Genomic DNA, 16,252 nt, shown 5'->3' on the forward strand with positions numbered 1-16,252 from the left:
GGTGGAGTACTTGACTTTAAGTTCACTTTGAATTTCATGTCTAGTGATATGATCAGCAAGGTTCCTGTCATATATTTCCTCAAGGAGGTCATCTTTGGAAATTCCTTTTTCGACATCGAAGATTACAATTGATGGGCCTTTTGGTTTGGGTATCTCAGCGCTAAGACCCAGTTCATTTATCTGTGGGATTTGAATAATGTTTTCTGCATCTTTTTTGGAAGCAGTCTCAATGATGATTCCAGAATTACGGATTTTTCTGAGGCTTTTAATTTTTATGGTTTTCATTTGAGGTTTCAAGTTGGTAGTAACAACCTCCTTGACAGCCTCGCTTGAAGTAAAGCAACCCTCTTGGGTCGCACGAAGGATGACTAGGTTTTGTTCTCTATTCTGTCTGGTGTTGGGAGGGGCAAATAGCTTATCTGCCATTGGTTGGATCCTCTGCGCATCTGAATAGGACCGGGGGCGCTGTGGCATTTCACTTGGTTCCCGGTTCTTGGTCTGGTGATAATCATTAACTGTGATATTCGGTTCACTGTCCATAAGGTGGCAGTCAGTGTGATTGGGAGGATGGGCATTAATTTTTGGCCGCTGTACCATAGCAGCATAGGTTGATTCTGGGATAGGTGTAGGGAGAAGTGCTGGTCGTGTCTGGCGGTTTGATTGTGCTGTCAGATCTGGGAGGAAAGAGTTCTGAGTGCTATGGCTGGTCCAAGCTGGACTGCTGAGGGCCTTTGTCAAAGTATAATTTGTTTCCCTCAGTTGTTCATTGATTGCAATTAGTTGTTCATTCTGTAGTATTAGGTCATGTAACATTTTCTCGAGGGTACCCCAGCAGCCTGTAACTTTTTGGGCAGCTGGCTTGGTTACTCTACTTCCTTCAAAGCGAAGGCAGCATTCCATCATGGACCTGAGGATCATAATTTTCTCCAAGTGAGAGCAATCCTTATCTAGTGAGGACTGCATGGAGTTCAGTTCTTCTTCTAGGTTCTCCCAGAGAGCAGCTGAAGGAGAACAGGTTTTAGTGGATTTCTTGACCTTTTTTTTGGGTTTTAGCCGTTTTCGCTCAGCTGGAGGGGTGGGGTTATTCATATTGGTGTCCACACCCGCGACCTCCTCATCAATAATAATATTGCTATTATTTGGATCCCGTTGCGAGGAAACATCAGTGCCTAACTTAGCTGGTTGTTTGTTGAGCTGTTTAATCAGAGCTGAGTTTGGGCAGGTGTTTTCAAGTAGTTCCTGGTTGCTTGAGGTGTGCCGTGCTCTGCATGAAGGGCGCAATAGCACAACTACGGGAGTACTGTTTCCCGTTTGAGATTCGATTTTTGACATATTTTCTTTAATTTTATTTTTGTTTATTATTACTATTTTATTTATTATCAATTATTTATTATTATTCACCTATTATTATTTATCCATGTATTATAATTATTACTCATTTATTTATTATTATTATTTTTTGAAGTTGTTCAAAACAGCTAGAATTTATAGCCAATTAGCAGGAAGCTTCTTAATGCCAACTCGAAAAACGTAGGTTCGCTAAGTGAAACAATATGGTGGCGAACAAAGGAGACTGGCGATAAACATGGTAAAAGGTAAAATAAACTGCTAGGATCTAAAATAAAGACGTTGTATGTGGGGTGACCAGTTTAAAAGTTTCCTGGGAGAACTCCGTTCCCAGTCAGTTTCACAGTTTACAGGTTTCACTGCCTCAGTGACACTATCTCTACGGCGACCACGTGGGTTTCCATAGGGAAGATACGACGATATATTTCACTTGCTTGTAAAATGGCCTTCCCACATCAAATAAAAGATAAAATTTTACCTGCAGGTAGAGAAAGCGATGCTGCATCCACTGAAATGGTCGTCACAGTCCAGGGAATTGATAATCCAAAGTAGAATCCGTATTTTATGGGAACACTCTAAACATCGTTGCAACACAGGGAATGAACAGTAGCGCCACCCCTGACCTACAACACACTCCTTTCTCAATTTTGCTTTCCCAGTGGTTATGTCACACAAAACTGACTCGACAGTGTACTGTCCAGCCATGTCAACTGGATGCACTGACTCATTAGAACTCATTTTCCCACACTCCTCACATCGAGCGCAAACAAAGACATTCTCCTCGGCAATATCATATCCAGTTCCTGATGTTCCACAAACATAAAACAAGCAGTACATTTCAATAGGCTGTGATTCAGAGGACAACCACCCCCGCAGTTCTCTCCTCAGCCACAGCACTCCCACTATCAATTGAGACATCATCAGGTTATATGTATTAAGTTATAACGTTACGTTTGTAAAACTAACTAATTATAATATATAAAAAATTTAACTGTCTATTGGCACCCACGTGGTTCGAACTCTCACGATAGCTATCTATGCCGAATCACCGAGTCTAAAAGCTCTGCCAATATAACTGTTCTACGCTATGTCCTACGTGAAAAATTAAATTACTAAAACGCGTAAGCAGTGCTGTAATTTATAATACACTGCTACAAGTTTTGAAGAACTGCCAGTATCTGCCATATCAATACGAAAAGCAATGGCGGCAGATTCTAATGCTACTACCCATACAATGCTGTAGGATATCCCCAGGGGCTCACATCTGGTGAGTATGGGCTTGGCACACCCAGGGTACTGAGCTGAATATCATCATTCTTCCCCTTCTTGATGATTCCTGCTTACGTCTCTCTCTCTCTCTCTCTCAGGGTAATAGAGAATTTTTTTTTTTTTTTTTTGGCCGGTGCAGCATAAGCCTTAGGCTTCCTTGCACTATATGGCTAATAATAATAATAATAATAATAATAATAAATTATTAAACTGGGGTTTCTTTGCAACTACAAGGCCCAATAAAGAATCGAAGAATATTGATTTGAAGTTATGAGTGTTGAAAAGTGCGTCCGTCTAACCTTAAGCTTTTTGAGCTTTCTTAACTTTGCGTGTTTGTTAGTATGACACAAGTTCCAGTGGCTACCTGCTACTTAAAATATAGCCGCAGATTCATTTCTGTTTATAAATTTTCTAATTCAACACGAGAGCTTAGCGCTTGAAAAATTTCCTCCAACAAACCTTGCAGAGTCTCGCAAAACCTGGAATCTTCTCGTGTCGTGTGTGGAAGGATTTACACATTTATAAAACGGAGTATCGAAACCACTTGAAGAATTCTTTAGAAGCTCATATTAAGTGGACTTTACCTTTGAATAAGAAACTGTTTAATGCTTACCTTACCTTAGATAAGGATCTCACGCTCTTCAGATTTCTGAATACTGGAATTTTCCGTTATGGTTGCTATGTACACACCCACCGACATTATAAACAAAGAATCAATATTAAAAGTTATTACGTCTGTGAATCAATAAGTACATGTGTGCAGCATGCGCTATCTAGTAAGGGAATCGTTGAGCAAATAGACGCTTAGTATTTGAATAATCAACAACAAATTCAGGTTCTGAACACGCACAACAACCCACATTTGATGCCAGTACACAGCAATAATTATTAATATAATGGAGCTTTCGCACTCCTGTAATGATCAATTGAGATTAAAATTATTACACCATAATGAAAACGTGAGGTGATGCCAAGGGCCATGAAAACTGTAGTTAACCTCGGTATAACTCAGCAAGAAGCTCATAATATTGATTGTTCATTTGGTGACATCAGATGTTAAGTGAGGCAATCGATAGAAATTGGGTGGCTACCAGGCTGTTGCATTAAATTTGATCTACTTCAAAATTACATTGTCCCGAGAACGGTGTATTGACCAGAAAATTATGATCGAATATCACCATATTGGTCTTCTCTAGAATGGACCACACATGCGCAGTGAATATGGAAACTGCGCCATCTTCTTAAATATTTTGGACAATTAACTGCACCCTAATTTAACTAAAGGATTGATAAACCATGACTTGAATGATTAAGGAGGGTGAAAGAGATAGTGGAATCGGTTTGTGACATATCCAAAGATCATAACGGAAAAAATTAATTCAAAATGTGAATGACTCTTAGGGATTCAGCGTATTTCTTTTTGAATATGATTGTGACTTATTTAAGCTTCAGTGGAATCTTTAAGATGCCAGGCAATCCGCTCCCGAGATAATCAATTGTCAGCTATATCTTTTTCCTACAGAAAAGGAGATATTTTGGTGAGTTTGTATATTTTTAATCAATTTTGCAAATTATTAGAAATTGCTTAAGCCCTCTTTGAATCAACGTTTCGATAAAATATTCGTCTAATTAAAAAACTTAAAATTTTATATTTAGCTTTTCTGGAAATGTTTCTGGAGTCGTTTCTTATTTTGAATGTTGTTCTGGACATGAAATAATTTTGTGTTCCAATTTATCACAAATGTATTCAGTTAGAGTTGATAGACATTGCAGTGTCCAGCAAAGTGCTCCGTACTTGTCAATGCAATGTTTTGAATTTCTTGGAATGAAACATTCAAAAATATTGCTTTGTGACAACGAGAGTGGTATTTGTATTGGAAGGTTTAAGGACTGTTTCTACAAAACGTACAAAATGCACAGAGTTGTCCAGAACAGAGTAGATCATGGAATTCATGGTTCTTCACTACCAACAGTGGACACAGCCCCACACTATGATACCTTCTCCATAATTCATTGTTTGGGTCAGAGCAATTCGGTGTAAAGTCATTATCACTAGTCCTAATCCGTATGGCGTTTCTTTGGTCGATTCCCTCCTTTTTCGGGACGAAAATCCAGAGATTCCAGGGAAAGAAACCTTGTCATCCATTTCTCAGACTGACTGACTCTGCCATACAGAGAAAAAAAGCCCATAAACGTACCTCGCATCATTGACAGACAGTCTTCTCCCAAACATAATTTATGCGAGAAGACTAGTGTTGTGTGTATTCCATTGACTTCATAGATGACTCCAGTACCCCATGTTGCCGGATTCTCGTCTGGTCTTAGAGTGACGTTAAACGAAGCCCGCAACAATCCTGTGTATGGACAGGAACACAAATATTCGATGGTGTAGCTTGCTTGTATGGGGAGGTGGCATTTGTTTCCGTGGTGATACACAACGTCGTCAGGGAAGGGACCTTTGGAGCACGCGTTTCTAGAGACGAACTGCTAGGGGCATTGGCAACTAAGGCCATATTGCTCCGTGGAGATGTGGTGGTAATTCCCTGACCTTTCCGCATCCCCCATTTTTGGTGATCATGGGCTCGAACTCCGTTCTAATCAAGAAGCGTGTGTTACGCACTGCTGCTCCTACCCACTGGGCTACGTGATGGGCAGGAACAGCAGTGACCACATGCTGACCACCTGCCTAATACTTCGTAGGTCCTCCTTATTGCCTTCAGTACAGTAGCTATACGACATGGAATTGATTCACCAAGATGTCGGAAGCGATCCGGAGGTAGGGCCAACCATGTTCTGTGTAACGCACCCAGCAATGAAGATATGGAGGTGGTTGGTTTATCCAGACGCCTAATATGTCTTTTCATAGTGTCCCACAAGTGCTGTATAGGATTGATATTGGGGATGTTCTGAGGCCAATTGGTTTAAGGAACACATTGCTGGAAGCCAGAAATGTGTTCCTCAAACCATTTCTGCACAAGTGCCCGATGGCTCGACGCATTTTCATCTTGGAAGACACCATCGCCAACGGGAAAAAGTGTAACATAGCGGGGAGGTAAGTACACAGTCAGCAAGCAGTTGACGATAGCGGAGACCACTGATACGTCGTTCCACATGCACCAGGGGTCCAAGTTCCTGTCAGTGAAACATGCCCTGGATCATACAATCGCCTCTACCGGCCTGCACTTTTGATACCATGCATGATGAATGAAGAGCCTCACGTTGACCCCAAATCCGTACACGACCATCCACAATGTGGAGTTAGTAACGTGACTCTTCCAAAAATTCTAACGTCCAACTTGCATTCTCTTTGCACCAGGCGAGTCTTTTGCGATAAACTCACTGTTTTTTTTAACCGTCCTCCGGATATATAATTTCCACCATAGATCTTACAAATATAATAGCAATAACTACTGAGTTCGAATAAATCCAGGAAGGCCAATGGAAATTGAGAATTATCATTAATACCCGTGTACTAAGTTAAAGATAGTAAGTATTAAGATTGGATATTTAGTTTTAATGTAAATAAGGCTAAAGTTTCAAGAAACACTGGATTTGAGGATGGGAAAGTTATAGACGTATATAATCCGTAGCCGAGTGGTCAGAAGAGAGAGTGCAGTAGCACACGCTCTTTGAGTAGACCAGGGTTCAAGTCCCTGACTGCAAAATACGTTCGATCTGCCAACCCACACTGGACCAGCGTGGCAGATTATGGTCCATTTCCCTCAGCATGAATTGTTGAGGAGGATTCCATCCTGCAGTGGGTTGATAATGGCTGCACTTTACCTTTTTACCTTTATGATAAACATCGGCTAAATGGAAACAAGTAATTTCGAGAATATAAGAGAGCAAACAAGGACAGGGGTCAGCAGTAGAGAAGGGGTACCATTTGCGAACAGGCGAGAAAGGGTTTCGGAGGGCAGGAACAAGAGAAATGTGAAACTGGATACGAAGCATCTGGTTTGGTCTAAGCCACCGTTAGGAAGTAAACAGGAAATGAGTGGCCGTCCAGTGTTTGCCTAAACAGAAAACGGCGTCAGGGTGGCTGACATTTGGATAATTTCTGTATATTTAGCAAGGAAGGTCTGAACACGAAAATGCGTGGTTTGGAGGTGACCGGAAAACATGAAAAGGTCATACTGCCGTGTGAAAAACAATCAGAAATTTCTAAAGAAGTGTTAGCATTTGCAAAGGCACGTGATGCAAGAAAGCAAGCTTATATAGCATCAGCCAAAAAAAAACCTTATTTCACCCATCCACTCGCTCCAAATGTTTGTCAAGTTCTGCCTTGAATCTATTTAAACTATCAACTTCTACAATGACACATGGAAGTTTGTTGCACCAATCAATCACCCGCTGGCTAAAGGCAAATTTCCGCACATCTATCCCACAACTGTCTTTCCTCAATTTGAATTTATGCCCTCTCAGGTGATTATCCTGAGCAAGAGGAAGAATCCCATGCACATTGAGCATGATCAAAACATTCAAGGCTCTGTACACCTCAATCAGATCACCTCGCTGGTGTCTAGTCTCCAGACACTGTAATTTTCAAAACTTAAGCCTGTCTTTGTAAGAGCAACCCTTCGTTCCATTCACTAATCTTGTTGTCACTCTCTGTACTCCTTCCAACAGCCATACATTTTTCTTAAAATGAGGCCTCTAGACCTACTAAATGTGTGGCCTGACCATTGCCTTATACAATGGGATAATCACCTCCTTAACCTTGATAGAAAAATTCCTATATATCATCGACAATACACCATGTACTCTTGCAGCCCGTCTGCACTGCTCAGAGAACTTCATATCTGCCTGCACAACCACACTCTGGTTCCTTTCATTCTCTACCACTGTCAGTGTAGTACCACACAGTTTATACGTTGCTCTTGGGTTGCTGTTTCCCATGTGTAGTAATTTACATTTGTCAATGTTAAACTTTATTTGCCACCTCTCAGCCCATCTGCTCAACCTTTCCAGATCCTGTTGCAGCAGAATAGCGTTAGGAGTGTCCTTAACAACACTGCCAACCTTTGTATCGCCTGCAAACTTGGACATTAAGCTTGATATACCATCATCAATATCATTTATAAATACAGAAAAAAATAATGGACCCAAAACTGGACCCTGAGGGACTCCAGTAATAACATTAGTCCAGGATGAGCAGTGTCCATTGATTACCATTCTCTGTTTTCACATCCTCAACCACCCCTTTACCATAGCAGCAATTTGCCTCCAATGTCACAATGCTCCAATTTGTGCAGCAGTCTTCCATGTGCAACAGTATCAAAAGCCTTTCTAAGATCCAAGTATATAATATCAAAGTTATTCCCTGCATCCAATTCTTTTGTAACTGCATCATAGTATCCAATCAAGTTGGTCAGGCAAGACTTCTCCTTAACAAAACCATGCTGTGTCTGAGCTATAACTGAAGTCTTGTCTAAATGATCCTGCAGTGCTTCTTTAACCAGTGCCTTCATTAATTTTCCTGGAACAGAAGTTAAGCTCACAGGTCTATAATTACTCGTGTCAGCTTTTCATCCTCCTTTGTGAATTGGGGTCACATTTGCACATTTCCAGTCTATGGGTACCTCCCCTGAGTCCAAGGAAGCTCTCATAATTATCGCTAAGGGTTTGCTTACTTCCTTTGCTGCCTCCTTTAATATAACTGGATAGATCCCATCCACCCCGTGTGCCTTTTTTATGTTTATCCTCAACAATTTCTCCTCCACTTTACTCTCAGTTATTACAAAATCATCTAGCTCACTACCAGAGTTTATTTCACCTCTGGCATTCTCCTCCCTGAATAACTCCTCATGTGTGAATGTCGACGCAAATTACTGTTAGCCACCTGAGGAGGATCATCAACAGTTTAACCATCAATATCCAGTAGACCAATCTGATTCATCCCTTTCCTTCTATAGTTTACAGAGGTAAAGAACTCTTTGTCGTTTTTCTTTGCATCCTTTGCCAAGGATTTCTCATAATCTGCCTTTACCTGCCTAATCTCCTTTGTGACTTGGTTACAGACCACCCTATATCTTCCATGTCACCCATTAATTTGTAAGTATCCCATGCATTTTTCTTCTCTACCATATGCCTCATTATTCCATCTGACATCCATTTAGACCTAAACTGTGAACAATATTTCTAGGTTGGTATGTACAGCCTAGTAGCTTCCAAGATAAGTTCTTTGAATGCTTCCCATTTTGAGTTTGCTGTTGGTAACATCATCAGTTGGTCCCACTGTATAGAATTTAAATACTGTCTCAGACCATCATAGTCGCCTTTACGAAAACAAAAACTCTTCCCTTAACCCCTGATGGTAGTTACCTCTTTGAGTAACTACCTTCAGGGTAGTAGAAAACAATCATCCAATAAATCCACAAATGTCTTGCTAGTGTGTGAGTGATAAACCCACAAATTCCAGTCAACTCTATTTCCCTGTACAGTTCCTTATTATGCTCATCAGAGTCATTACTGCTATAGCGCACTCCTACTCTCAATTTTGATCTCGCAATGCTTATGTCACACCAAACTGACTCGACACTGCACTGTCTAGCGATGACCACTGGCTTCACTTTCTTGGAGTTTATACATTTCTTAACTAATAGCATAACCCCTCCCCCCTTCCTATCCTGTCTATCCTTTCTGTAGACGTTGTACTCCCCAAATTGCAGTTCTGCATCCCTTATATCTGTGTGACACCACGTCTCTGATATCCCAACAATATCTGCCTTTCATGTTTTGAACAAAACCTCAAATATTCATCAAATTTATTTACTAAACTCCTAGCATTGGTGTCACACAAGTATACATGCACCTGCTCTTCCTCTTAGCCACCCTAACACAACCCATGTGTTTACTTGTACCGCAATGACTACCAGCAGTCTCTGAAATATCCTGCATCTTGTTTTTCAGGCTTCTGCTCATTCCAATAGAAGCAGTGCAAGAATCTCTTTCACCTCTGCCAGTGGCTACTGTTAATCGTTTCGTCTTTGTCTCCCCCCAAGCTAGCAGTTTTCCGACCCACCTAACACTGCCTCGATAGCATCAGCAAATATTCTTGCACCCTTTCTATTTAAGTGTATCCCATCCCTGTAGAAGCAATCTCTCCTGTTAACAAGTACAGTCCAGGCTGAAAAAAATTCTACCCCTTGAGCCTTGCACAATCTTTCCAGGGCCGAATTGATCGACAAGGCTCTCATCATATGCTCCCTCCTATCGTGTCTCCGCAGAATTGCAGACACTTTCAAATTCAACCCTAATTCACGGCTGTTTCTCAGCATTGACCTGTACTTGTTGAGTAATTCTGCCGGTGCCCTACTCTTGATATCATTCGTGCCCAACGTGTACAACAATAAGGAGATGGCTGTGGTGGGATGTTTTCGCAAATAGGAAGGAATGAAAAATTAAACAGAGTATGGGGTTGGTTGCGAGTCCTTGGGGAGGCTTTCCAAACTTGAGGGAAAAAGAAAAGTTCGGTGGGAAGTAATGGAGCAAGTCTCCACTCTGTATCTGACTTTTCTGTAGTCTAAGGGAAAAACGTCTTAAGTTGTGGGTTGAAGTGGGAGTAGATTTTTTGGTGGTCCGAGTTCACATCTTGTAGTAGCAAGATGAAGAAGCGTGGTCCGGCATCCGAGGTCAGTGATAGGGTGATCGGCGTCACCAGGAACGAAATAGCGCAAATGTACCTCCGAAGTTTTTTCGTGTAAGAGACTACACTTAAGTCCAGGATCCACCCGTATGAGAAATGAGATAATTTGCTATGAATATTAATGATTATGAAATAACGTAAGGGTGGTCCAGGTGTAATAAAAAAAGAAAGAAATAATAATAAGGAATTAGTGAAGAAAATATAATCGTAGCGGTAGTAAGTCGAGGATATGTCAATATGCATCATTAATTTTGATAAGGTGTCGACCAATGAGGATAAAATAAAAGGAGTAACTACCTGTCTTACCAATTCGATTCGTCTGCAAAATAATCTGTCCATCGTTTAGCCTTCCTAAACACATAGACTACACATTGGGAAAAAATACAAGATACTTGTATTTTTTCCCAGGTCTACGGTCTGTAAAAAATGCAGACCTCAGACCAAGATCCTTGTAAGATACAGACCTGACTGCTAAGCCTGGTTTGTGAGTTGAACCCTATTAATAATTATTGGCATGCACCAATGATGGAATTGCGTGTTGCAGTACTGGACGTATAATTAATGCAATGATTCATTACCGATCTGTTTATGGACAACTGTTTCACAACAGCACATGCATATTCATTTTGTTTTTTATTTCTGAAACAATGTTCTATTTTATTGGAGCTTATTGTAAACAAATGTATGCATAGCAACCCTCCTAGATAATTCCAAAAAAACACGAATCTTAAGCGTCAGTTATAATAAAAAAAATATATATATATGTCACGAAATCCACGATGAGTAGTGCATGTGACCATGAAAAGGTCAGGTAACCATGGACACACATGGAACTCTTTGATGTGTTTTGCTTAGTGGTTGACGTTCTAAAACTGCCAGGTCAATATAACCCATGGTCAAATAGCTGGGCTGTTGGCTAATAGATTCTGTGTTCTGTACAAGGCTGCAAAGAAAAACATCACAGGGGATTCAGGTCAGGTGACAAAGCTGGTGGAAAATTGTCCCTCCTTTAATGATTCGTGAAAAACAGGTTAAAATATATTGCGCAGTTACGCACTTCAATTATGAATATTCTTGAACTATCCTTGAATCTATCTGGTTGTGCTATAAATAGTGATTTCTGCATCGAATTACTACAAGGTGGAGGTTAATATCTCAATCCAGCCTAAAAAAGCAAGATGCAAATCTGGGGAACGGAAATTTTCCTTAATTTTCTTTTAATGTTTTTAAAAGATCTCCTACTGAAGCCTGAAATAGTAATCGTTATCAACCCTACACCAGGTATGTACACATTTTATTCTTTGGCACTCATTTAAACTTATTTGCATGAAGACAACAAAGAGGAATTTCCACATGACACCCCACTCAAATTAATATTCACTTAAAGTTTTAAGACTCGTTATCATCCATGCGTAAAAGATCTGCATCGAATTACTACAAGGTAGAGGTTCGTATCTCAATTAGATTTATTAGATTTAAAAAGACACAGTTAATTATTGAGAATTTATATTTTAGTAAGGTGTGCAGATTGTGAAGATTAGTGATATTTCTTCGAAAGTTAAATACTTTATTTCTACTTATTCTAGAATCTGCGCAGGGTGTTCTGTCCCTGCTTCACGAAATGAACATAAAGGCAATCTTCCTTTCTTCTTGGACATTCGTTACTTTGCAATCTATAAGAAGAAGGACCATTGGTGATCATATGGATTCGAAAGATATCCATGTTTTCCTTTTCTTGGATGACACGTCTTCAGAGCCAAAGGTTTTCAATGACGTAAGATATATTGTTTATGTACTTACTGATTCCAGCTTCATTTTTTTTATATATTTCGCACAAGTGGTATGCACGTTACATTCTTTCAATAGTATTCCTTAAATTTCGGCATTTTGACATTTCTGTAAATAAAACTTACCCCAGCGTTTTTCCTACGCAAATGATATTTTGGTTGATGGCACCTAGGTTCCTAATTGCTGCAATGAGTATATTGCCATCCATGCATTAGGAAAAAGGAGACATACCTAAGACAGATATCCACAAAACATAAACATCCAGGACAAAGGACAGCAGTTTATCTTGAGTGTTCACTAGTTTCGGTGCACGTACCTAATAGCGAGCAGGCAAAAATTTAGCCCTCACAGGAGCCTGAATTCGCCTGCCATACCATAAAAATTTGCAAATAAAGAATACTAGAAGCATGCCAAATCACTTTGAATCAAATGATTTTGCAAATTGGATGGTTGCAGATCCGAAGATTCCACAGATGCTTAATTGAACTGAGATCAGTGGTTCAAGAGTCTTCCACAGTAGGTTTAATTCACTCTACTGTTCGAAACCAGTTGTGCATAGTCATAGTTCTGGCATTGTGATATAGCGCATTATCTTATTAGTAGAATCTATTTGTAGATGGACGAACTGCAGCCATGAAGGGATGCACTTGGTCGGATACCATCTTCAGATGGTATCCGAAATGGTATCAGATTGTTTCACGAAAGTACTCCTCACACCATTCACACCACCATCAGCATGCATTTTTGATATCTGGAGGGATTTGTGAATGGATTCATATTGTCATCCCACCAGTGTCAAAGAACAGAAACCGGTATTTGTCAGACCAAGTAAAGTATTTCCAATCCTCCACTATTCTGTACTGGTGTTCGAGAGCCCACTATAAATATACCTTCTTGTTTATTGCTGACAAAAGTATACCCAATTCATTCCGTGACAAGATCTAATGTGCAATACCACTGTTATATACTCAGTACAAATAGAATCATCCATTAACATTTGCCTAGATATTCTTAGATTGATTTAGAAATTTTGATTACTAAACAAATTTAGTTTTTTTAGTTCCATTGCATGCACAGTGTCATCCTCAGAAAGCCAAAAAATAAAAGTGCATGGTTTCTAACTTTGAAAACGGCAAATCTCAAGTTGATAATAAAAAACCCAATGAAACCACCGGAAGCCCCTGTTTCTTATAGACCAAATGAACTGTCTGCGCGCACAGTGGTATCGTCACCGTCCACTACACACCGGGTGGAAAAGGCCTGCGTTCGAATCCCGTCGACGACGTAAGGAACTTGAATGGGTTTTTTTTCACTCCGTGGTTTAGTTAGTCGGTCTCAGGCGTAGACAGCAAGGTTTTGTCCCCAAGAAACTGGGGGTTTTTGTTCAGCAAAACAGACAAATCGACCAAAAAACAACGGCAATTGACAGACATAAGACACACAGGACCGGCTGGTGAATTTAATGATTCGGATGGCCTAAAAATAATAGTTTTTGGTTTGTTTTTTTGGACCAATTGCATTCCTATCTGTTGTCACCAAAATATGTGAATACCTTGTGCACATCCGCATACAGCTAGATTACGAATTAACAAACTTGGCTTCGTCCAACCAGTTCGGCTTTAAAAAAGGTTGCTCAACAGTTGATGCACTTCAACATCTCCTGTAAAACGCTAGAAGATCAAATAAGAATTACTTTCTGGTGATTTCAGTTGACTCTGCCAAGGTGTTCGACTCCTTATGGTGGCCGACAGTCCTGAGTCAACTCCGTAGAGCCAACATCCCCAGCAATCTATTCAACACAATCAAAACTTATTTGACAGAGAGATACATAGTAGTCAACGCATTCAACCAGAAGGTGACGTGGAAAGTATACAAAGGCTCTCCTTAGAATTCGGTCCTGGATTCCTTGCTCTAAAACCTGAAAATGGACATGTCCTTGGCTATTCACCTCGCCGAGTTTCATTCACAAACCTTCGCTGATTACCTTATTGTCACCATAGCTGCAGCTTCCAGAACCCAACTTGAGACCCTGGAAAACCACTCCCTTTACGTCCTACAGGAATGGCACGGCAACATTTTCTGACCATATCACTGGCAAAGACAAACTTAATTCTCCTGAAGGGAAAACTAAATACAGGAAGGCCTCCCCAAATAAAGATAGATAATACCACCATAAAATTTCCAAACAAATAAAATACCTGAAATTAGTGCGGGACCAAAATCTCTCCTTTCAGGAACGCTCGTCATTATCACATGCACCTGCTGCATGGTAAGCAACTACGCACTCTAAGTCTTCGCTGGCGTCTTCCCTCTGGATTTGGAAATCTCGCGCGCGCCCTGGGCTTTTGTTTCACCATGTCAAGGGTACTTCACACACTCATCTTGGTTTCACCATAGATCCCACAGACAACACGAATGCAGAGAAGAAGCGACTTATAACTCACCTGCAGCAGACATGGCATACCAGATGGTCAAATTCCCCCAACGGAGAGATAACCAGGAAATTGGTCCCTGATGTCAGCCGTTTCTTCCCCAGACGGGCTCTACACCACAATCTTTTTCACAGAACATGGCTCCATAAAAGCCAAGCTTTCAATGTTTGGCCGAGAAGAGGACACATCCTGACCCTGCAGTGAACTTGAGAGTGAATGCCAGCTCTATGAGGATCTCCGCTGAATGCTCACCACTAAGCTAACTTAGTGGTGGTGCTCCTGTCTTTACCTGAAGGAAAGGAGCACCATCTGTTAGATAGCAAAGAAGAATATTTGGCCTTTTCTCGTTTTGCACTAGACCTCCTTGCGAGGCGAAGAACCTACATTCCCCTCCCACGGCGACAAGGACTACACCTCCTACACCTTCGGCAATTGCCCAGGTTGGACAACTACCGGATTTTACCAATTCCGGTAGTTCTGTAAATTACAGCTGAGCTATCTGCTGCCATGACTTCTGGCGATCTGGTCAGCCTCCCTTGACCGGAGTACTATTTTTCCTTTTCCCCCTCTGTTCTCCTGATGGAGCTCCACCCATCATAGGGGATGCCTTCTTCTATATACTCTCTTTTTTCTTAATTTATTTTATATTTTATTTATTAACAATATAAAAGTTTATAAATCTTATAATACCGTATTGATGGACTAATAATAGAATAGCAATTGCTTAAAAAACGGTACTCACCTTGAATAAATTTGCAGTGGTATATCGAAAATAGGTGGTTAGTATTTAGGTTGAATTGTTATCTAAGCAACTAAGGGGGGAAATGAAGATAAAAAACGTCATTTAATTTAAGCCCAAGGAGGTAGAAGTGTAATCATCCGAACCTAGGTTGTCACTGAAGAGGGAAGAGGTAATTTGAAAGCTTGAATAAAATAATACGATGAGGCCAGTAGTCATTACAAGGGCTTTCCTTAAATACACAAGGGCTTCCCTGTGGATTTGAAGATCTCGCGCGCGCCCTGGGCTTGTGTTTCACCATGTCAAGGGTACTTCACACACTCATCTTGTTTTCACCATGTCAAGGGTACTTCACACACTCATCAAATTAAAATAGAAGGTGTGACCATTAAACTTGCCAACCAAATGAAATATCGAGGAGTTATCCTAGACAAAAACTTATCCTTTCAACCTCACCTACAATATATAAGGACGAAGATAAGACGTTACTCGGCACTGGTGGTGAGGGTTACGAGAAAAGACTGGGGATTAAAAAAAAACAGCACTAATGTTGTATTATAAGGCAACCTTCATCCCTGCGATAACTTATGCTGCTGCAGTGTGGTACCGCAAAACGACGCTTACAGTCAATAGGAGAACTCTGGATACGATACAAAGGACCATTTTACTAACAACCACACGAGCATGCAGAACACTAAGCACACCAGCGTTGCAGGTGCTTGCTGGAGCGCTCCCCCTCGATTTGGAGACTGTAAAAGCTGGCTTGCTCTTCCTGCATGCCAGGGGGGTTGCTGCCACCTTCCAAGATTTCATAATTGACCCAGCGAGTAGTACAAAAACAGAAAACGTCCGATTACAGGCTTACCTACTTCGGGAGTGGCAACAAAGATGGACCGATACAACAAAAGGAGAAATCACAAGAAAATTCCTTCCCAACCTCAGCAAAATATATCCCAAGCAACCAGCCTGGTACTTTCCGGGGAAGCATTTGACTTCGCTCCTTACTGGACATGGTCCCTTTAAGGAGAA

The 16,252-nt window shown here is 40.7% G+C and overlaps 1 protein-coding gene across 1 annotated transcript in view; it reads right to left on the reverse strand.

Annotated features, from left to right (window-relative positions):
• The window catches only part of LOC150085046 (glutamate receptor ionotropic, kainate 5-like), a 39,884-nt gene extending 25,585 nt beyond the window's left edge, over window positions 1-14,299 (reverse strand). Inside the window, exon 1 of the mRNA XM_090376444.1 lies at window positions 14,251-14,299. Within this exon, the coding sequence (XP_090232570.1) occupies window positions 14,251-14,299 (49 nt within the window). The remainder of the gene's footprint in view (window positions 1-14,250) is intronic.
• Window positions 14,300-16,252: the final 1,953 nt, after the last annotated feature.

The sequence above is a fragment of the Mastigoproctus giganteus genome, chromosome 6 (genome assembly GCF_048544385.1).
Source record: "Mastigoproctus giganteus isolate SK-2022 chromosome 6, ASM4854438v1, whole genome shotgun sequence".
Lineage (NCBI taxonomy): Eukaryota > Metazoa > Arthropoda > Arachnida > Uropygi > Thelyphonidae > Mastigoproctus > Mastigoproctus giganteus.